General features: G+C 40.6%; 1 protein-coding gene across 1 annotated transcript in view; it reads left to right on the forward strand.

Annotated features, from left to right (window-relative positions):
- The window catches only part of plcl1 (phospholipase C like 1), a 143,076-nt gene extending 135,897 nt beyond the window's left edge, over positions 1–7,179 (forward strand). The window contains exon 12 of the mRNA XM_080291197.1: positions 6,964–7,179. Coding sequence (XP_080147323.1) covers positions 6,964–6,972 — 9 coding nt within the window. The 3' untranslated portion in view covers positions 6,973–7,179. The remainder of the gene's footprint in view (positions 1–6,963) is intronic.
- Positions 7,180–24,869: the final 17,690 nt, after the last annotated feature.

Genomic DNA, 24,869 nt, shown 5'->3' on the forward strand with positions numbered 1-24,869 from the left:
CCTCTTTCTCACTCACACACATGCATACACTCCTCTGGCTAATGCTGCTAATGTTAATAGCTTGTTCTGCTTTAATTGGTTCCTAAACGCTGTAAGCAGAGTTCCCACTGTGTGTTTAATGAACAGGTAGCACCCCATGATTACAGTAATCTCAACCCACCACCCCGCTGCTACAGACTCCCTTCACACATACATACATGCAAACCTACACACACACACACACACACACGGTCCCTGGGTCTTGTCGTAAGCAAATGGACAAAGGCAATTTGAGAGGCTCCTCAGCTCTGCAGGATGCTGGGCAATTTAAAGACGGGGATGAGAAGGAGAGAGGGACCAGACGAGGGTGAACACAAAAGAAAATGAGAGGAGATGAGACCCCCCCTCCCAAAAAAATAATTACTGTTTTTTTTAAGCCAAGAAGAGGTGGAATCATTTCAGAGCTCACGTGTATGACCAGTAAGCATGTTACTACTGTGCAGGCTGGAGTGTGTGGGGAGAAAAAGCTTTGCTGATTATAAAATGTGTGTCTCTGACTCCATGTTGTGATTGTGTTTGATCCTTGTGTGTTTTTTCTACAAATTTGCACTGCATTTTTCCTTTCCTTCATTTGTTCCCTCTGTCTGCATCTATCCTGCTCTCTGTTTTTGTTCTTTCTCATCCTACCTTCCTGTCTCTGAGTTTCTCCTCTTTTCTTTGCCCATCATTTGTTTTCTAAAAGTTTTTTCCCCCCTCTTGCTTTCTTATCTCCTCGGGTGTCCTTGTTCATACTCCTCTTTTACTTGTTTCCCTTTGTTGTCTTTTGTTATTATTTTTTCTTTTATTGTCAACTCTTTTATTTTCTGCTGTTCCTTTTTTTTGCTTCCTTTACTTTTTTCCTCCTCTCCTCAGTTGTCTTTTTCCATTTTTCATTCATAGCCCTTTCTTTTCTTTTCCTGATTTGCTTTCCTTTCACATTTGTTCCTAGTTTCCTTCCCTCACACCCTTGGCCCTTGTATTCTCTGGTCATTTCCCTTTTCCCCCTTTCCTCATCTCCCCATTTCCCATCCAGCTCCCTTCTTATAGTCTCTTCCTCCTCTCCTTTTCACTTGCCTCCTGCCTCCTCTCCTGTGTTCTTTTCTTCCTCTCCTCTCCATCTGTTAGTCTTTGTCTATCCCGAGGCACAGAGTCAGGAACTCCTCTCCTCAGTGGGCTGATGAGGATGTGGGGTGACATCCACCTTTCTCTCTTTTTTCGGCAGAGTGAGTAGAAACAGAGGTGGGTCTCATTGGAGGCCTGTATATATGTACGGCTGGGTGGCAAACCTCATGTTGTATACATATTTGTTCAAACATGTGCGAGCTGCTCAGTAATCCTCTCCACTTGGTTCACCCTCCCACACGTGTATATAAACATGCAAGCCTCTGCCCATCTCAGCTACTATGGGGGAGATGTGATAGGTGAGCTTAACAAAAAGGGGGATGTGGAACAAGAGAAGGGTCCATGCACAGCTTCTGCCAGATGCCTTTTGTAAATAAGCAGGGAGCCCTTAGAGGGGCGCCGTCGGGCGCCCTGAGTCACCCGTCCCACAGGATGCAATCAGGGTGTCCCCGCCCCCTGCCGTGTATAAGGGGTAAGGAAGGGAGAGGGTCTGGTCTCTGTGTTCCTGGTGCTGACACAGAGGAGCTGTGGGTCTAATTCATTAAACCAGCCTTCTAATATAAACAGCCATTCATTTCACTGCCTGACACTGGGCCGTCTGGACAATGTGAAGAGCCCCAATAGAACTGCCATACAGAACTGTTTGTGTGTGTGAGAGGGAGCGAGCGGTCGGGCTGGGCTGTTTGTGTGTACGAAGTCTCGGAAAGCCTGTCGGTCTCGAGCAGGTACAGTGAAGCTAACCAGAGGCTTTCGTGAGCCTCGACACGGTTCGCTGAGCAACTGAAGTGAACATCACATTTTGTAAAAACAAGAAAAAAACCCACACAAATGCAAATCCAGTCAAGTCCTGAAGTCTGTGGATATTTTAGGACATCTATCAGTTAAACTAAAAATGATTTGCAGCTGGGAGGGTAAATTGTTAAGCATAGTAAGCATTTACAAAAGAAACTACAGTTTAAACAAAACAAGCTAAACACACTAAAAATGTTACTATTTAATTTGGTTTGAAACAAGGGCCGTCACTACAGCCTGTGATTCCTGCAGCAATGGTTCTGCCTAATGTGTGTCAGTTAGGAATGCAATGCAGCTTTCTGACTGCTTAATCATAATCGTATAAATATGTTTGTCCCTCCACCTCTCTGTTCCTGTGAAAGAAAAGGACAAATGATGATTATGATTACATTGACACTCAATAATCAAAAATGTAAGAACTCATGCTTTCTCTGTTCATGTTTAACTTGAACTCAACATGTAGTAAGTATAACTTCTTAAATAACCCTCGGCGAGCAGAGTGGACAAACTACGAGACAAACTTCCATATGTTTCTGTTTTTTAAATCCTGATTCTTTAGTTTAAGTTAACTTGTAAAAAATAAATAAATAGACTAACTCATCTATGCACAAACACAGTTTTCCCATCTCCCACGAGGCCAAATTGGTTAGATCAACCCCGCATTCACTGCGCACACTTGGCTCCATATCTGCTTTTGTTCCACTGCGATAAAGTGAAATGTTCTTCTTTTGTTAATCTGAGAGAAATGAACCAGAGAATAAGCTCTTAAAGACCCACACACAGCCAGACAGTGTCCGAAAACTAGTCCAGTGGACAAATATTCTTTGGGGTACTGGTGTACAATCATAAGGAAAGAGCCCTGTTTTCCTCTGGACTGTATATTCCTTGAAGTAAGGCGCGTAGCAAAGAAAATGTAATGCATTAAATTGTTCACACATCTCCTTGTGTTTTAGCTTTAGGTGGCAGATGGATTCCCACTGACCCACAGACTAGCCAGTTGTTTTTCAGGGACACGTTGACAGTAAGCACAGCCATCATCAACAGACAGACAGGGTGAACACACCCACTGACACTGATACTGAATCTGGAATGTGGGTTTTATGGGCTTACAAATAAACACACACACACACACACAGTATATGTGCACACACATTTTCATACACGCCCATCCATCCAAGCATGCAAGCATCCACCCACCCACACATACAAACACACAAGCACCTAGGTATCTGTGACCACTAATTGTGTCTGGCCAGTGCCGTCCCCAGCAGCTAGGGTCATGGGAGCGCTGGGTAGCCATTGCGGTAGCCTTTTAAACATAGCTTATCCTGAGGCCTGTTATTACCCTGAGAAACTATCATCTTTTTCTCCTCAAAACCATCCTGCTCAGTCAATTTAATGAACCAGGCATTCCAACAAAGGGAAATGAGCAACAGCTCCCACAGTCCCATGCTGCACCAGCAATTAATGGTTCAAGACAACAACCTCTGGGACAGAGAGAGGGCTTTTCTTCCAGCAAATAGGTTTGTCCTTATTTTAAAGAAAAAAGTAATATAACAGGTAAGCTTATTGTGCAATTTCTGACAAATATTTGTATTAATGTCGAGAAGTATTTAATTCTACTACAAAGTAACAATAGCTCTGAAGTCACAACATTACCCAGTGGTGTTTCAGTATTTTGAACATTGTCATCTTGGACTTTTTAACCTGACATCACAAGCTACATAATAGCTCATTCACACTAGAGTAAAACTGGGATGGCATCCATTTGCAAGTAGTTGAAGTGACTGCTGGGTTTTAACATCAAGATCCAACTCGGACTGACTGCAATCACTCTCAGATAGATTGGCAAAGGTTTGCATGTAACTGGTGTCTAATTTATAAATGTATCATCCTCTCTTTGCAACATCGGGCTTAACTTGGCTGCCCTTTGAGTGTATTCTGGTTATAATACTATAACCTCCTAAGACCCGAACTCTTCCACAGCATGCATTTTTAATTTCTCTTTGATATTTGGGCTGATTGCGGCCCGATGAATGTAAATACAAGGAATTACCTGATTATTATTATTATTTTTTACCTTATTTGTGTTTTTAAGAAAAATAAAAGCCACATATGAGGATATTCGTTTAAAATGTTGATAGAACAGTAGCAGTATAATGTCCTCGTAAGTGGATATCAGGCCCTTATAGAGCAAAATTTAGTATTTTGGTCTAAATAACCCAAATGTGATGTCCACATATGTGGACGCCAGGTCCTAGGAGGGTACAAATGCAAAGTTACAAAGTGACTGTTAATATTGCCATTGAATTGCAGAGAATCACAGAACCCGAATGCTGTTCCTGTACCAACTCAGCTGTGGGCCTTAGGCTCCAAGAGGACTGGACAACTTTGGCTTCAACTGAGAAACATGAAAGGTGGGATGGCTCTTCATAGAAGCAGGTATCTTCAGACATACAGCAGATGGATTGATACTTCTCTCCACCTCAAAGGGTCCAAAGCACTTGGGAGCTAGCTTCTTAGACAAGAATTTTAAGCGAATATCTCAGACAGACTTTCTGACCTGGAGAATATTGTTGGGCTGGGGTTCTCCTTTTTGCTGAGGAGGAGGTTAGTGTGTGTGTGTGTGTGTGTGTGTGTGTGTGTGTGTGTGTGTGTGTGTGTGTGTGTGTGTGTGTGTGTGTGTGAGTGTTACAAGTATATTCCACTCATATTAAATGGGTCCTAGGAAGGGAAGCCACCACAAAGAGCTACTTCTAGCTCTTGAGGATGCTTACAATTGACTAGCCGGTGATCAGGTGCTCTTATTTCTAGCATGGAACATGGAAACATGGAAAATGAGACATACAATCAGTTAGGGGAGCCAGGATCCATTGTAGAGCTTGGTGGATCTGATTTTCAGTCTCCCAAGTAATGGCTTGATGACGTAGGAATGCGGCAGGATGGGTTCCGGTTCATCCGGGTCGGAGTCTGCTAAAAAAAGATGACATAGACACGTTCAACAGAGCTGGTTTGTGGGAGCCTGGGCAGTAAGTAATGATGATGCTGAAGTGACTGAAAAATAGCAAACCTAGGTCATTTACAATTGTTTGCTTCTGATGACTGTATAACGGGCCTGGAAGACGAGGTGAGTTGGATTAGAAGCAAAGCAATCTAACTGTAATTTCTAAAGATTCGATGATAGAAATATGCCAAACCAAGAAACTATTGTTGTTTCTGGGATGGGCCAGTCTGTTATGGATTTCACTTTCTCTGGCCTGTGTTCACTTGTCCACTTTCTAAGATACGGCTAAGGAACAAAGGTCACTCAGCTTGGACTTCACATATTTCAGGTTTCACAGTCAACTTTTTCTGTAGGAGACTCTGCAATACTTGCCTGATATGGTCACATGGGACAAAAAATCAGAATATCATCAACGTAACCAGGAAGATTGGAACTTGCAAAAGTCAGAGTTTAAATTAGGCCGACTGATTTCCATAGTGAACGCAGTGATCTTGCAGAGTTGCACTACCATTAACGGTCTTCAAATACACAGCACTGATGAAGGCAGTGATTCGCAAATGTGTGAAAGCAAGCCCAGGAAAGGGCAGCCCCGCCTTTGGTCGGCAGCACTGAAAATCTGCCCATGCCTCCACCCAAGAGAAACCATTGAAACTTTACAGAGAGACTTTACCAGGAAAATGTTTACAAGGTAATAAATAAAGAGCATTGAAGTCCTTTTATGGACTTCTATACATTCTAACTTTGTTTTGTAACCAGAACTTGCAAAACAAATGGCCATCAGCCACCTCCCTGAGCCTGCCCAGAGGTCTCTTCCTGTTTAAAGGGAGTTTTTTTCCAGCTGTTGCCAAGTGCTTCCTCATTGGGACTGTCTGATTGTTGGGGTTTTCTCTATTTTTTCTCTATATATTGTGCCTTGAGGTGACTGCTGTGATTTGGTGTTATATAAATACAATACAGCTGAACTGACCCAAAGGATACATCCATCGTTTGTGTTTCATTAATGACTAATACTTTCCCTCTAACACTTGTGGACCTCTCCTTTCAAAATTGAATAGGTGAGGAGCTGATGCTTACTTTCAGATTGGCCACATGATAGGAGGTTAACATGTACAGCTTATAATATGCAAGTTATACATAAGCAATGTTCCCTCTTATTTTTCATGTGTCTGAGTGAACGCACAAACTCCCTTGGACCACTGTGAGCAACAGCAGACGTGTGCACGGTGGTCACGCCAGCATCGAATCCATCCAAGTTACATGGTTTATTAAAATAATCAAATTACAGCATTTATGTTAGACTACTTTTAATTAACTGTTTTAGCCCACTTACAATGAAAATTTAAAAAAATCTTGTTCATGACCTGTGTAGTGTGTTAACACTATTGGAAGTAAAAAATAACTTTAACTCCAATTTTGAAAACAAAACTTTCTTCTTCTTCTTCTTCTTCTTCTTTTTTTTAATCTTTTTTTTTAGTAAAGCTCTGACTTGTATTATGAGTATGAGTCTGTGGTCTGGGAGAGAGTCCTGTAACTCTTTGTCTGCAAAATACAGTATATAATGCCCAATGTTGGGCAATTAATTATATAGTTACTTCCTCAAAAAAAGTAACTGAGTTATGCAAAAAACAAAGTTTTTTGCAGCTATTTACCTGAAAATGCAGCTAAGGCGTTTTTTTAAATAAACATTTCAAACTATTTACAGAACAATCAGCTGTTCTGCTTCAAATTTGATGCCACAAAAAGTATTTGTGCCACTCCAAAAAACAATTTCTGTCCACTATGAGATAAAGGAGAACAACAGCCTGATACCTGCAAATAGTTTGGTTTATTCATTTTATCTCTAGAAAATTAGTCTCTTTGAGAATCAAAGTGAGGCAGCAGTTTGCTGATTTCTGCCTTGTGACTTTCATATTAATCCCATAATTTCTCCCTGCTGAAGACAATTGACAAGAGGTTATTCATATTTAAGCTCTAATTTGGCCTTTTTTTTTTCTCCTTTCTTCTTTTTTTGTTTGTTTGTGTCCTAGATGGCCTGACTCAGCAGGTGGGGGTAAACGCTGTTTCTGAGTTTTCGCCCAAGCAGTGCAGAAATGTCTCCGCTACGCTCCAGATCACATGGTTGGTGCAGGATGCCCGATATCCAGCTCCATCCCCGAGTAAATTAAAAAAAAACAAGTGACCTGTAACCAATACATGTAACAAAGAAACGTTTTTTAATATAATAAATTACTTTGTTAGTGATACAGAGATGTCTTGTCTTTTTTTTTATTATTTAATGCCAGATGCTTCATATTATTGGGATATTATTATGAACATGACAAATTGTAAGACTATGTCCAGCATATAATGGGTTTCCTATTTGTGGATCATACACAATGATTCACAATGATACACAGTGATTCAATATCAGAATCTGACATTGTTTCAACATTAACAGTGTTTGAAAATTTGACGTCCAATCAATGTCAGCATTCAACATTGATTCAGTATCAAAACCTGACGTTGTTTCAATATTAAAAAAGGGTGCAAGAGTGATGTTAGGTCAACGTCAGATTTAAATGCTGATTCAATAGAATCACCTGATATTGACTAAACATTATTTCAATGTCTCCTTGCTATCTGGGCTGACAACAGGAGATGTGTCACTCCTGTAACACCTGTAACATTCAGCAGTTGCCTCATTGTTCTGACACACACAACAAAACTATTGACTACACTACACACTAACTACACAGGATTTGTGCTAAACGTGGCAAATTTCTCACATCTCAAAACACTGCCGTCACTCCTAAAACCTCCTCCCTTCCTAAACAACTAAATGCCATGTTGCCATATTATTTTTTGATTGGTCCACATGGTACTTTTTTTTCGACCAATAGGAAAGGGTGTTTTTTTTTTTTTTTTGGTTTTGAGAGGTTTTCCTTATAAAACACAGTTTTTACCGTTTCCTCCTGCAGTAAATATAAACAATGATAGCATTCAGCAAGAAAACCAAACATTGCATATATTTTTATCATAACTCTGGTTTTACGTGGCCTATCAACACAATTTAAAAACTGGTATAAAGTCCACACTTTTTCCGTCAATTGTTCCGTCTGTCCTGCTCACATCTCCAATGGTTGTACTCGTTGTCATTAACGTGGCTTCACTCCACATCAGCCCAGTGTTGCCAACTCCTCAGTAAGGAAAATCGCTATTGGCTGTCCTAAAAGTCGCTAGAAGTTGCTAAATGCTAAAAGTGCAACTATTTTGCTGGTAATACTTGAAATGAGTAAAGACATTAACAGCCTATTTATGCAAAATAATTCATAATTTTATTATGGGGGTTATATTGGTAGGGTCTGATTATTGGGGGGGTCATAACCCCCCTAACCCCCGAAGATTGACACTATTCCTTTGTCTTTATGAAGTAGGGTTCTAGCCAGTCAGCTTAGTTTAGCATGAAGACACAATTCTGCATCTTTGTTTAATCAATAACAGAATGAATCACAAAAACAATACACTATGGTTTATCTGCCTGCCTCCTTCACTGGTTCAGCCAGTTGGCAGGCAAACAGTGAAGCTCTCCAGGAGCTGTTGAACCCAGTCAAGGATTTAGTGACCTTTGGACTGAAACAGGCTAAGCTAACAGGCTGTAGCCTCATACATATGTACAGATGGATAACCCTTCAATGCCAAGTGTTTCACAAAAAGTGTCATTTTTATGACCTTCCTGTCACAGGCTGGGTCTCCGACCCAGCACTTTGAGTTTTCTTTGTATTGTTCTTATTTTTTGATATGTTGTTAGTTTTGTGTTATTTCCTATTTGCCTTTAGTTTAGGCAGTTATTGTTCCTGGGTTTTCTATGTTTGAGTTCTTGCATTATTCATCACGTATTTTGTATGTTAAGTTTGTGTTGTTATGTCTAGTTTTAGTGTTTCCTGTTTTATTCTGACAGTGTCATGTGTTCTTTGGTCATTGTATTTAGTTTCACTCCTCCTGGTCCTGTCATTAGATTCATGTCAGTCAGCTGTTTCCTCATGTGTCTCCACTTCCCCTGATCACCTCATGTGTGTATTTAAGCCTTCTGTTTTCTGCATGTCATTGTCGGGTCGTCTGTTTATCTTACCAGAGTTACAGTTACAGTTACAGTTACAGTTACAGTCATAGTCTTCGCCTGTTTTTCCACCATAGTCATAGTTACAGTCTTTGTCATAGTATGTCATAGTCTTTGTTTCTTAGTGGGGTTTTTTGTCAGTTTGCTTTAGGTTCCTGGTTTTAGCCCTGCAATCATCCAAATAAAGGATCGCTTTCTGTTTAAACTTACAACTCCTCGTCTTCATCTGCCTTTGGGTCCTGTTTCCATTCACATCGGCGCACCCCGGCGTGACACTTCCCATAGATCCCAGCTTTTATACTCACACAAACCAATAAATACAGTACTCTGTGCCGCCATTCCACACCTATAAAAAAGAAAGACAGCGTGATTGTGTGGGTTTGATTAAGACATGCTAGCACTAACAACAAAATTCATTCAGGAGGTATCCAGTTAAAATGTTGGTAATATCAGTGTGATGACAAGCAAACAAAAACGGGGTTTCCCAGCAGCAGCGAGAAGCTTACAATATGGTATTGTTCTAGCACATTCCAGTGTTGATAATACCAGACTGGGCTAAAGGCCTTAATCCAACCAATATCTTGAATAAGTGGAGGGTGTCTTTCTGCTAACAAGAAGTGCAGCTATTCTCTCCTCTGTGCATCATTATAGAGAAGAAAGAAAAAAGAAGTTTCTAAATGACGTCACCGCCTAATTTGCATAATTGGTCATGCTAATATAATTGTAACCTACGTTGTTGGAGAGAGAAATAACATCGTGGAAGAGACATAAAGTGAGTAAAAAACGTCCTAAATGCATTTAGAATTTATTTAGAACTACAAATTAAATTTATTTTAGCAATTATTGTTTTTTAATGTCACAATTCCAACCCTGCTCCTTTACCCGGGCTTGGACCGGCAAAAGTGACCCGAAATAGGCACTCTGGTGGAGTTACTTTGTGTGTGTGTGTGTGTTTATAAGTAGTTTTAAACCTGATCCACAAAACAGCATAACAGTAAAAGAAGAACTGACTGCGTTACTGTCAGTGCGCAGCTCATGCGCGATTCATTTGCAGTTCGGACGCACAGGTGTGAACATCTTCTGCCCTGATAGTAGCTGGGGGAGGACTATCCTCTGCCCATGAGCGCTTTAGCACGGGTGAGGTGCCCCCGGTAGCACCCGCTGCTTGTTGAGAGTAAAAGTGATACCTGCTTTCACGTCAAAAAGTTGTCATAAATAAGTCTCCAATAACACCAGAAAAAGTCGCCAGATTTGTCGCTAGTCGCTTTTTAGAAAAAAAGTCGCTAAGGGGGTCTGAAAACTCGCTAAATATAGCAACAAAGTAGCTAAGTTGGCAACACTGCATCAGCCACGCCGCTTTGCTAGCTAAAAAATCGGTGTCGACACATAAGGACGCTGTCATAGCCTGTCAACGACCTTGATTAGCTGCGTATACGAATGTGAATCCATCATTGGCTGGACTATGGGATAAGGTGGCATCGTTCTAATCCTATGCCGGAGCCGCCAGTCACTTACTGACTAACACTGCAAAACAGAATTGTTAAAGTTTTAATTTTAATTTCAGTTCAGGTTAGAGGGAACATTGCCTGTAAGCCTACCCTGCTAACATGCTAAAGCTAAAAGATAACAATAAGCAAACTCCAAAAAAGAAGAAGAAAAAGAAGAAAAACCGCATCAAAATCTTTAACTCTGGCTTTCAGAATTCAGAAACTAACACCATGGCAGAAATATAAAAATCATGCCCAACACTATTCTGTGGCTTCTATTTCACATTTGCGCAGTTGGAGTGAATTTCCTGTTTCAGTTTGAGTATAATATCAGTCGTTTAAAGAAGGCAGAGCCACTAGCTGAGTGACAGCCAAGCCCTTAACTTTTCTTCCCCTCTCAAGGACTTCCCTTCAACTGCTCAGTTGAATTAGCCTTCTGCTGCCTTTATTAGCAGCAGCGGTGGAATCAGAGAAGCCTGTCTGTGTGGATCATGGAGGAAGGCACGGGGTGGGGTGGGGGGGACGCCCGCTAAGTGCCTCACTTCAGATCTCTGATGGGGGTCATGGGGTCGCCGCTCAGCCTCACCCTGATGACTTCTGACACTGCATGAGCAACCAAAACCACACACACACACAATTTCATGAACACACAAAGCCACATCCTTAGGGATTGGTGAAGCACTGATACAATTAAATCAAGTATACTAAATATCCTTCCAGAATTTATTCACATTAAAACGGCAACCTCAAAACAAAACACTCAAACCCACTACAGTTTATTCCTACACATGTTTTTAGAAAATATGGACTGATAAGCTATTTTTAAGCAGCTGTTGCAAACAATTAATGGGTCCACATCAGACTTGTGGCCGATGTTTACGGGAAGTTTCGCCTTTAATCACATCACCAAATTAGCTGTAATTTGGGGTTCTGAGTGAGACTCGTCTCATTTTACTCACTAGTTATGTCTAAACGTACCAGTCTCAGACATGTTGTAATTAAAAATGAAATGTAATCACATATAATACATGTTTTTAACAGTACTCCAGACTTTTCCACTGTCTGATTCTTGGTGGAAAAACAGAGCCACAAACAAAATAAGGGGGAGTGCTTAAAGTTGCTTTCCATCCTCAGGAGATATTAAAATGACTGGGCAACATTTGCTGCACGTACCTGTCAACTGATAACTGAAAGGAGGAAACATTAGAACGATTAGCTACTCAAATACAATGCTGATCCACACAATGCTGCATTTGTGGGAAAATGTGACTACTCAACTTAAAATCCAGGTCTCCCCTTTTTATTTTTCTCTTCATAACTTCAGGCTTTGGAAAGTTGATCCTCACTTGTGGTATTTTGTATATTCCATGTTGTTCATACAACTAGACATGAAATTTGCCTTTAGGAACATATACAACTCTCAGATTGTATGTCTTCAGTGGTCCATCAAGTTAAAATCTGAGTGTCTCATGCACCATATCCTAAATATCTTCACAAATGTTGGCGTTACATTTGCTTTAGTTGTGAAAGACTGCCTTTAATTAAATGTATTCAGTTCTGTCATAATCTTCAATCTGTCTGGTTTCTTTCACTTATTAGAACAGAGCATTCCAGATGTCCATGAACATTTTACCCAATAGGACAGAATCAGTTCTAATGAGTCAACCATGGCCCTTCTGAGGAGCGCAAACTTTTATTTTTATAGCAGCTTCCAAAGTACCTGGACTTGCTGAGGGGAGTTTGCTAGCTGAATGACTTGAACAGAAGGACAGGAACACTGAACCCCACTTTAGTGACATCACAAAGATGGACAGAGCCATGTTTAAATCATCTGATGAAAGTAAATTCCTTTTAGGAAAACTTGAGCATTTTGGCTGACACTGCACATTTACATGGTAGATATTTGACCATCTTTTTGACAATAGTGGGACCATCCATCCCTCCTTTTCTGCTTATCCAGGTCACGGTCGTGAGTGGGCTGGAGCCTGGCTTTATGTTGATTTAAACTTTAAGTAATCAGCTTCATGACTTCTGGTTACTTGATGATAACCAAAACTCATTAAAAAAACAAAGCAAAATGCGTAAAACCCAGCAACAACCTCATTGGCCACTGAAGGATCCTCAATGTTCAGAAGCCAGCTGCAAAGCAACTTTGGTTCTGGGCTTGTGGTGTACAGCTGGCGCTTTATTAGAGCCTGAAATCACTTGCCTGCTGCTTTAAAGACAACCTCATCTAATGGCAGTTTGCAATAAAGTCACAACCTTTCATCTATTATTTTATGATCCTCAACACAAAATTCACACAGTTGTTTTTTGTTTGTAATACAGATCTGCCTGGGGGTCAGGAGATATTTGGTATGCACAATACTGATTGTGTCCCTAACACACAAACTACAGAGTGTCAGAATCTTTCATATGATGTACTTTGGATGAACAGATATTCATCACAGTTTCACTGTGAGGAACATTATCCAAGAATTGTTGCAGTTTTGTGTGAAATGTTATTTTGAAACTCTTTTTTGTAACTAGTCCCATCCCTGACCAGTTCCCAGTTGATCTAATTAGTTACAAAATGCTTCTCCAGCTGTTTCTTTTTAGTACCACTTACTTTTCCAGGCTTTTATTGACCCCGTCTCAACTTTTTTCAGATGTGTCGCTGCCATCAAATTCAAACTCGGCTAATATTTTTGTGTTCTATTGTAAATAAAATATGGGTTTATGAGAAGTGCAAATCACTGCATTCTGTTTGTATTTCCTAATGAAATGTATTACGTACAAGTTTGTCTCACTGACATGAAAAAATTGTCATTATTCACAAACGTAGAGCAGTGAGGGGCTGCTGATAATTCTTATGGCTTTCAAGGGATATTATAGTTTTCATGTGACAGACTCTTTGCAGAGAAAACCTGTAGGAGGCAGGAGGTTTGTGCGTTTTCGTGGTTGTGTAGAGTACATCAGGTGTGTGTGATTATATTTGGGTGGTTGAGGTGGTGGAGCACGCCACGCTTGCTATCACACAAACACAAATGGGAGATGCTCACTGCTGCAGCATTTTAAGGACGCAACTACGTGTCAGCTACTTTTGCGTTTTCAGACACGCACGCACGCACGCACGGACACACACACACACACACACACACACACACACACACACACGTTTTGATTATTCTGAGAACATTGACTAGTGCAACTTGGTTTGGCAGTGCACACTTTTGGGAAATGGAAGCCGAAAACTACGTTTAGCCGTCTATACCTTCACACCTCGTCTCTCTCAGCTCGTCACTGCTGCTTATTTATTGTTGAACCAAAGTGGAGGATAAAGGCTCAGATCCCCCCTCTCCTTCCCACCTCCCTCTCTCGCTGCCCCCTCCTCCTGCCCAGACTGTCTCCTGTGTGTTTATCTTCTCATCAGGGCTCTTTATTGGTAAATAAGGGTGGCCTGCCCAGCCGAGCTGGGCCCTTTCTTTTTCTCCTTTTTCTCTCGCTCCTTACGTCCTTACATCTCCTCTTTACTCCGTATACTCATCCCCCCTCCCCGTCTGTGTGTGGAGTCTAAGTGCTGCTGATATGTGTGTGAGTGTAACTATAGCGGCCAGTGTTTAGGCTATTAGAGCCGTCTATTTACAATCTGGAGTTTCCTATTGATTATGTCTGCCTTCTCTCTCTGTTTACATGAGGGAAATAAATAACACATGTCGCCGAGCAGCTCTGATTCAACATCTTCTTTCTCCTCCAGCTCAGCCTTCTTTCTCAGCGTCTTGCTCCCTTGTTCTCTCCCTCCCCTCTCTTCTCTTTCTTTTAACTGTCACTGCTTTCCAACTGCTTCGCCGCCCTTTGATGGTTTTCTTACAACTTAAAGTGGCTTTGAGTTCAAATGCAGATTTTTAGCGCAGTTGGAGCAATTTGTAAGAGGAGACATAGAAAGCAAGTGACATACAAATGAGGGGCATGCCTTCTTGGACACCCAGAGGCTGTAGTATGTCAATCATGACAGCAAGATCTAGCGACACACATTACACGCTATGTATGTATGTATATCCACATACGATGCATGCAAACAGCCGCCTTCAGTGTCAGCCGCAAACCAAAAAGAAAAACAGGCTAACTCTCCAAAGGAGTGAAAGAGAAAGCCAAGCGAAAGAGAGATGGCTGTTAACTGTGCAGGAGGTAATCAGTCTTGAACGCATCCACAAATCTACAAAAAAGTTTACACACAGCTCGTACTCCCACGCTCCCTCCTGCCACCTCTATTGTGCTTGGGCAGACCAGGCAGTTTGTCATACTGTCCACGATCGCCCCCTCCCACCACCTCTGCGCCTCTTCTCGTGGGCACGCGGTGCTCGGGGAGCCTCCTCAGATAAGATTGGGACTTCTTACGAGGAGTTGGGTCCAATGAGACGCTGACACTCGCCAGCTGTGAAAAACACATTCAAAGCCTGATAATGGATTTGGAAATACAACTCAGCATTCAAAAATCAGACATGAAAGAAAAAAAAATGATGATGAAAGTGTGACTAATAATTTCAGTTCCATGAGTCAAAATGTGAAAATCTGCGATGAGAGTAATTTCAAGTTGAAGACTGAGAAACGAACCTGAAATCTAAAAATAAAAATCTAAATTTAACAAAAGTTATTCACCTTTTGTGGGCAGCAAACTGATTTTAAAGGGTTTTATTTACACATTTTTGTAATTATTATCAATTTATGCGCCTTTCCTGATCTAGTTTACTGAAAGGATAGTTACTATGATAGCTCAAGCATGTTGATCATGAATCAGTCAAATTCATTGATAACTTTCTTTGTGTTTTTTGTCTTATTTGATAATCAGTGTTACAATAACTGTACCAAAGCTTTCAAAATTATAATTACACATTAATGTATAATGAAATATTTCATGTGTATTGCTTGAAAATTGGCTGTCATTATCAATTACTTGTTAAAGGTCTGCAACTAATCATTGTTGGGATATAGTTCATGCACCTCTGCAGTGCTGTGGAAGGTTTTAGGCATACATTGTTTTTAAAACATGATGCTAAAAAACAACCAAAAATGAAAAATACTAAACCCTAAATCCATATTTGCCTTGAAAAACAGCACCAGCGTGCCGTCTCAGGACGCAGTTTATGTAAACACTCCAAACAGCGCAGAGAATTCGCCACAGTTCTTCTGAGATCGTGTAATCCCACACTGACTCGAGGAGATCAGGGGGGCCATAAACGGTCTGCTGCAGGACTGCTTGATCTCCTTGTGGCTGAACGTAGCTTTTTACGACTCTGGCTGGAGTTTATGTTTAGGCTTGTTGTCCTGTTGCAATCAAACACCTCTGATTGCTTGATAGATAACAATCTAAACATCTAAAGTGCTTAAAACTTCTGCACGGTGCAGTTTTGTGTCTGCTGCTTATATTTAAACTGGACTAAGTTTGCATGCCTGCAAGTGTACTGTATATATTTCTGTACTGCTTTACACAGAGAGGAATAAGTGACTTGCTGCGAGTGTGTTTGGGGGATGATGGGGCAGGGGGGTATATTCTCTCAAGAGCACCTCTCCACAACAATCAGAACGAAGATGAGATGAAAGCAAGCAAAGCCATAGAGACATGGCGTGTTTACAGGAGAGGAGCTTGAATAACAGGTTGTGGCGGTCAGCGGCTGTAACTCTAGCTGCTTGTGTGGATGCATATGGAGTGTTATGCAGCTTTTTGCAATGCACAGCTTTGTTGTCCCATAGCGACACCACATATTTTGACCAGCAATCAAATAAACTCTGTCTCGGGTTCTTGGGGGGGCCTTTGATGCCAAAGAGCCGCAGGTTTTGAATTTGAAGGCACTTTAGTGGGGATATAAATGAACACGAGAGTGCTTTAGACAGTACAGCTCTTACGGCATGTTCATTCACCCCACACTGTCACGTTTGGTGCGTTCAGCTTGGTGTGAGATTGAATGCTGAAGAATTAAGCTAAGAATGAGACACTTTTGAAAGCCTACATTTTGCCACAATAAATAAAAAGTGCATTTCTCTTATTTTTTATTTTGTGCCAAAACCAAGCGAACCCTAGAATCGAGGAACTGTGGCTCTTTGTGCACAGTTGCACCCCATGTGTAGTGTTCATTCTTTAAAAAAAGAGTGTATGGAGTGTATGTAGTGGTGACATGAGTGAAAAGTGTGTGAGAAGGTGGAAGTTTCCCCTGTGGCCAAAAGGGAGCAGTAGAGGCCTGGTAAAGACTAAAAATCTACCAGCAGTTCTCTTTTATTACTGACCCTGCACTCTACATGAATCGCTCTCCTCACCTCTGAGTCTCACTCTGCCTCCCTAGTGTGTGTTTGTGTATGTGTGTGTGTCAAGAGGGAGAAAACGGGACTGTAAAATGTCTCTCAGCAACACTGCATATACAGTCCGTCTGAAACAAATGTGACTGATGGACGTAGGGGTGTGTGCATGTGTCTGTGGACGCAGGAGAAAGTGAGTGACAGTGAGCATGACTGCATGGGGGCAGGCTCGTTGTTTTTCTGTTGTTTTTTCCATGTGAACTGTAACCAGTGGCCTTGAGGCTGCCGCAGACATCCCTCCAAATGACAGCCTAATCAGAATACACGTCCGTGTAAAAAGGCACCAGTCGTTGCTCCACTAAGTATAGGATTGCTGCTTTGCTTGGCCATATGTTTTATGATAACCGCTGTGTGTTATAATTTGTGTCCTGAGGGAATTTATCTGTCGGGGCTGAGTGCCAGGAGATGTCACGGTGCCCTGATCAGAATGTTCACATTTATGGGACACTATTTTCTTGTGAAAGTGGGTGGTTTCACTTCATAAGTTGTTCTATGGCACAATGACCCATTTCGCAAACAGGCCAAAGGGGTCATTTTGGCTCCTAGCACAACAGAAGGAATTAAAGTTTTTAAAGTTTGCAGTCGTCACTCAGAATGGCTCCTTTCTACGTGATGAATCGTGATATATTATGTATTATGGGCCCAGGTAGGCTGATAATTCATTGCCATTTTTTCAGATAGTTAGTCATTAATCGACCTGGCAGAACATTCAATGTCAAACATTTTCTCCTTCAAGGTTTTCAGTCAATGACTTTGCTGCTTGTACATGTTCGTAGGATCAGACCATATTTAGAAAACTTACAGAGTAAATTCCAAATTGATTATTCCAATAAATGCCAATATGGAAAGACTTATTGTTTCAGGACCTCATGTTTAATTTTCGCTTTACAAAAATCAATTATTGTCATTGATATGCCCAAGTAAACATGTTAAAAATGAAAAAGTTTTGCCTGATGTAGTGGAATGTAGTAGTAGATTCGAGGGTGTGATATTACATGAAATGTCACTGTTATGTATGTTTTTTCTACTGAAGAGAAAACAAAAAAATATCACATTTAAATCATAAAATTAAAATAATAAATGAAAATATTCACAAGCCACAATACTCATTTTAACCCATTGTCTATATTTATCTTACTCATTTCAGCCTGATATTTTAACTCTTGGACTCAACTAGTGTAGTTTTTTATGATTCAAAGATTAAAATAATCCATATTTCTCTATATCTACCTGCCCCCCCCCCTTCATGGCCTCACACATGGACTCATCAAGAACTCAATGGCGGTGTGGTGAACAACACTAGAGGACAACTTCAAGCCAGTAGCAAAAGTTACCATCAAATGCGGGATTAGGCCTCTGCAGAATAGCAGAGGCCCCCTCAGGGGGGTCATTGACAGGACTGACTACGGACACCAAGTGGAGCAATCATCAGCCACCTCCTGTACACGGATGGGATCAAGCTGTGTGCCAAGAGTGAACGAGACACCGATTCATTGATCCACACTACTAGGATCTGCAGCAACCATATTGAAATGGACTAGACAAGTGTAGTCAGATGGTAACGAGGACAAAGACATTAGTCAGAACTGAGGGAATTGCACTCAGTTCTGGCAACACTGCAGACATAGAGGATAGCTGTAAGTATTTGGGAATCCCAGAGGCAAGTGGGAATCATGAGGAGACAGCTAGGAAAGCTGCAACCACCAAACAGCTGCAGAGAGTAAGGCAAGTCCTGAGGAGTCAGTTGAATGGGAAGCACAAGATCCGGGCTATCAACATCTACACCCTGCCCGTGATCGGGTACCCTGCTGGGATAATGAGCCGGCCAAAGGAGGAGATAGAAGCCACTGAGAGCCAAATCCACCACCCCGAGACTGTATACTAAGCAAAAAGAAGCCGAGGACTGCTGAATGATAGCAACATCTGGAGACATCTGGGCTGAGAGACAAGGTTGAGATGTCCAGGGTAATGATAGTAGCGATTACCCCAGTAATCACTCTCTATCTATCCATCCATCCATCCATCCATCCATCCATCCATCCATCCATACATCCATCCATCCATCCATCCATACATATATACATACATACATACATACATACATACATACATACATACATACATACATACATACATACATAAAAACGTACATACAAGTTAATTGAAGTTTTTATGTTAGGATGTAATAGGATAAAAATTAAATTTAACAAAGTAGTTCTGAGCTGGCACATCCAGAGACCTATACCTTTACCTGCTATATTGACTTGTGTCAGCTTTCTGTCAAGGGAGTGACCAGCAAAGGTTTTTTTCTCAGGCTCTGGTCACTTTGTCCTGTGGCTGAGGCTGGCCTGGGCAGGGCTTGAAGCTGTGGTCAAGATGATGAAGGGGGGGCAGGAACTATTATTGACCCACAAAGGCGCCTTTAGTCCGGGCCAAAGGAAGGCCTTTTCTGGCCAGCAGCAGCCCATGGACTGTAAACACACTGGACAACAACACAGAGAGAGTGAGCAGGGCTGACCACAGAGCTGCTTGGCATCTGCTCACACCCAAAGAGAAATGAGCTGCAAGCGGAGAGTCCACCACTTCACAAGAACACACAAATCACCGATGCCCTGTGAAAACCTCACACCAACACCAGCCGTGATCATTTTCAGCTTTAGCATTATATACTTGTCTGTAAGCAGAGGGGGAAAAAAATCCCCAACCACTCGGATTTCAGCTGGAAAAACACAGAGTGGTCACCCTGAAAACTGTTTTATTTTTACTTCCTACAGACTTCATGCTTGAACAATACACAGATTTTCATTGGAATGTCAAATTCACACAATATCTATTACTATAACATAATTACTTGTCAGATGACTCCAAATAATCCAACACATATTTTTCATGTAGCCTACAGCTGTATTAAAATGTTATGAGAATCAAAATGATTTATGTCTAAGCAAGTAAGTGGAGCACATTGTTCCAGTTCTGAGATCACTGCTGGCTGCTGCTATGTCACTGAATGAGTTTAAAATGACGATTCTCTGGTTTGGTTTAGTGTTATTAACCTTCCAGACTTCTTCAGTGTTAAAAAACCCACATGGGATAAAAACTTTAAATATCTGGAATAATCCTCTGAAAGATCTGTCGTCTTAACCTTTAAGCACCTTTGAGGCAACTGTCATTTTGAGCTACATAAATAAAACTGAACTGAATCAACCCAACCAGCCAAAACTTATTGAAAAGTTACAGTAGCTCATAACCCAACCCTATATTTTGGAGAAAGACAAATCAGACTTTTTTATTTTATTTATTTATTTTGGGGGGAAAAAAATCATCTTCTTTTATTTCCCTGATTTCCAAGACTTAGAAGAAGCTAAAGCTAAAACTTTTTATTCTGACATCTTCTACATTCTAATAATTAAACAAGGTGGAGTTGAGCACTTGTGTAGCTGTGTAGCAAAAAAAAGTCAGTTGATGTGTAAAACTGTTTGAGCAGTTTTTTAATTAGCAGTCTCCTGAGACGGCCAGCAGATTTGAATCTGGAACCTTCTTGCTATCAGGACATACATGGATGTTATTTTAAACCCCATGACTGACCAGTCACCTGACCTGGAACGTAAACATGCCCGTCTGTAAAGCACTTTGGTTCGGCTCCTGTTGTTTAAATGTGCTATAGACTATAAATTAAATAGACGTGACAATCAACACAAAAAACACTTTTCAGGTTTTTTTTTTTTCCATTTTCAAAGAATCATTTATTTAACACAGTCCAGTAGGCTACATGCTGAACTTAGAGGATAGAGACAAAGTATCGATCCCATCGCGCTATTATCGATCGACACCGATACCAGTGATACCAGGTATCGATACTATCGATAATTGGATTGAGCTTGTTGTTGTTTTGTACTTGCAATTCTCATCTGACAAATTTTGGATATATATAAGGATGCACGTGTGAACTAAAGCTTACCTATTACTAACACTAAATAGGTGGATATTAAAAGGTTGCATCAAACACTGAATCTTAGACTTTGTCTGATATTCATCTTAATAATATTGTTCAGCTTGCTCAAGTAAGATTGTTTTACAGATAACTTTAGGTGTTAAATTGACTTTCACTGACATAAGAACCTGAATGCATAAAAATGCTTTATCTTTAAAGTTGAAGCCAGTGAGTGATGTTTGGAATCTTTTCAGAATTTTAAACTGATTTTCATCCATCTCTCATTTCTAATGAATAACTGTCGATCACATTTAAGAAAAATCAGCTAATGAAAGACATTCATAATATGCTATTGGTGTTCTACATTTTAAATGAATATAAATTAAATAATAGCGATTAATGCATTCTCTTTGAATTTGGTTTTTGATCACTGATGCTTGTCTTTAATTTATGCAGATGCCGAGCCACTTATTTACCACAGTTATTTAAATACTGTATGTTCTTCTAAAATATACATAAAGGCATTAATAGAAGCAGGGGGTTCATTCATTCCTTTTGAAAATCACTTGCTCAGGCATTGGACTTATTGATATTTCATCTCCCCCTGGAACAATAGAAAACATCAGATAGCTACCTGGAAATCTAGTGAAAGAATGTTTGGAAAAAGGAGATCACAGAGTCTCTTCAAAACCTCAACTTGTGAAAATAAAGTTTGAACAAGGCGAAGTAAATGAATTTCTGTCAAAGCCAGAGTGGATCAACATCAACCAGCCAATCCCTGAAGCTTAGGGTTGTGGAAACTAGATGATGTTACCTTTCAAGTTACGTTTCTTCTTTTGCTATTATACTTCTTCTGCTATGATATATTCATATATATAAATTCACATAGCTGAAAACAGGAGATTAATGGCCGTTAACTTCACCCTAACCCAGGAGGCAGGAACCTCATGCTTAGGGCAGGCTGTGACATGGCTTTACCGTGGCACCACCTAGGCATACACCTAATCTGTGGCAACCTGGTGGATGCTGAAAGAAAGATTGCATAGGGAAAATGTTTCTACCTGAATTCGATCAAGTTTCGAACAAAGTTTGCGGTGCCCTGGGTCACGTTGTTACATAGCGTGAGAATCGGTCCCTTTATTATATCTATAATCACCAGATTCTCCATAAAGAAGACCCCCATAAAATCTCCATAAAATACCTCCTCATCACTATCATTACCCACTGCCTGAAAACAATAACGCTGTAAAACACTTCTATTTTTACTGGAGTTGTAAAAAAGTACCTGCTGAACATGTATTTCATTTTAATGGAGATGCTGCTTTATTGAGGGTGATCATATGAGAGCCATCAATAGGACGAGGCGAGAGTTCACAGGGAATGGATGTACAAATACACACCCACTCCCAGACACACACACACAAGATATACGTACACATCCCTGATTGATGGCAGCCAGTAGACACAGAGAACAGACCTGTGTTGGGAACATGACCCAATAGATTTCGTATTGCCTTGCTTGCTACTTAACCTGCAGCAATTAGCAGACAGGAAAAGGTCTGGTCACTGAAAATGTAATCACGAAATTAGCTATGCGATACATCAACCTAACATACGTCTATTAAGTCCAGGTTATGGATATGGCATTTGTTCATATCAGCGTTGAGGATGGCAGATAATTGGACGCACTAATCCGGTAATGCTTACAAATGGTCAAATTACATTGAGCAAGGCTGATTAAGGTGCAGTGTTGAACATTACAGGCACATGTGCACAGCGATGCATGCTTATTCATGCATACTCACATACTCACATACACACACACACACATACACACACTTTCGCCCACCATTTGTGTCACAACATCAAGGGTCAAAGTGTGGGTTTGGTTACACACTGCATTGACAAGTGACACCACTCATAAAACAGCACTGTCATTAACTGCAGCATCGTTTGCCAATACATCACACTCGACCATCATAAAAACATGGAAAACACATTGCCGCAGTGGTTGTTATGCACTTTAAACCTTGACCAGCCTATAAAAATTGGATGAAATTACAAGAAGAGTATCAGCCCAGTAATTTTTTATGAGATTTTTTGCTAGCCTTAACTATTAAAATGGGCAACTTATTCTCTCCTGACCAGGGAGCCTTCAAAACAACTCGATCAAAGCTGCAGATCTTGCTGATTCACTGTAAAGATTTAACAAATAGATAGTAGATAAGCAACTAAAGATCTTGGGTTGATCTTGGATTTAATTTGACTCATAGTATTAAAAAAAATAAATCCTCGGCACATTATCAAAATAAGAAAGGAATACACTGGAAATTGTATGTGGTTACATATTATTTTTCACTCTCCTAAAGCAGCACACACCAGTCACAGCTTTCAGTCCACTGACAGATGAAGTTAATAATATTATTCTTCTTGTTATAATGCAATGCTCTGTTGAGCAACCTTGGAACATGGCATCCATTACTGATGCATACAGTACAACTCACAGGGCCATACGCCAAGCACGTCTCTTGACAGTGGCACTCCCTTTTGGCTGCAGTCTCCCCCAGCAGTACACCCGACCTGACCTCCAGGGTTCCCAGATCCCAGGAGTATCAAGCACTTGTAGCATGCAATGAAAAAAGTACAATCCACTGACCCCACAACCAAAGTCCTACAAGGAAAAGAAGCTGTGATTAGTCAGCCATCTCTCATCCAGGTCCTTATTCTGAAGTTCCCATTTACTGTAAATAAATGTTGAGAGCACTATAATTTCAGCTGTCAGGGCTTAAGATGTCTCATCAATTGTGTCAACAAAATAACACCATTAGGTATGATCTTTAGGGGTGAGGTGGGGGGAGCAACTGAATTTCAAACAACATCTTATCTGTAGATTTCTATCCAGGATTCTTTCATTATGGTGTCTCTTAATTTATCATCTGTGGGCGTCCTGAGGTGTCCGGCTGTCTGGGTCTAGGTGGCTCTAGGTTGTTTCCAGTGCTCTGACTGTCACAAACAACATCCAAATAAACTAAAACTTAAAACGCTGGGTCAACAGACCCAGGAACATGACACTGACAGGCCAGTGTTTTGTTTGTTTTTGGCATGAGGTTGCCACACACAATATTAGGCCAGCGGTTTTAATGTCATGGCTAATTTGTTTAGTTATCGATTAATTTTCTGTTTATTGACATGTCAGTTATTTCCAGCAGCTCTAATTGGCCAGTAATTGAATGCCTGGATTTCAGTTTCACTGTACCTCTAAAAAATCTCCTGCGTTTTTAAAAATGCCAAAGTGTGACAGAGTGAGAACATATCTCCAAATGCATTTATTCGTGCAGAACCGCATCAACCGCACTATACTTTTAATAAGTACCCCACATGGCCACTGCAACACACCAATCTAATAAAACATGGCAGATCAATTTATGACTGAATCCGAAATGTCTTGTGCACATGACCTTATGTCTGCCTATTTAACCTAATATAACTAATATGAGCTCCATATATCACTTATTACTGATATGGAATCAATACCGGATTCAATTAGCTAATGATGCTGAAAGGTACTTCCTGGATCCATTCGGATTATGGGGCTTTGTTCGTGGACTCACCTTTGATTGAATGTTGTTTTGAGTATTTTCCTTTTGAATGTCATTTACTTTTTTCTCTTGTTATTTGTTTTACTCATGCTACTGCACAAAACTACTGTCCAGACAGCATTTTTCTCTTGTCTACCTGTAAAGAAAATTAAAACTAAAATCACCACGTATTTGATATCCTACTGTATATGCCTGTTGTCTGCAGGTGGGCTGTGAGAAGTGATTTACAATAAACAAAATGTTCTATTTTGCTAATGTTTTCTATTTTAAAGTTTAATGTCTACATGGAAAAAGAAGCGGGAGTAATTAAACCGTCATGGGATTTATAAATGAAACTTTATTCTACATTGTTGGAACTATTTTTAATCATGAACTCCTCTTGTCATTTGTCCTCTTTAGTCATTAGCAGGAAAGAGCCGCAAATGGAGCAGTGGCTGTCAGGAACCACATGTAAAGCTGGGAATCAGCCTCAACAAGCAAATCGTCAGAA

Source organism: Astatotilapia calliptera, chromosome 16 (assembly GCF_964374335.1).
Source record: "Astatotilapia calliptera chromosome 16, fAstCal68.1, whole genome shotgun sequence".
Classification (NCBI taxonomy): domain Eukaryota; kingdom Metazoa; phylum Chordata; class Actinopteri; order Cichliformes; family Cichlidae; genus Astatotilapia; species Astatotilapia calliptera.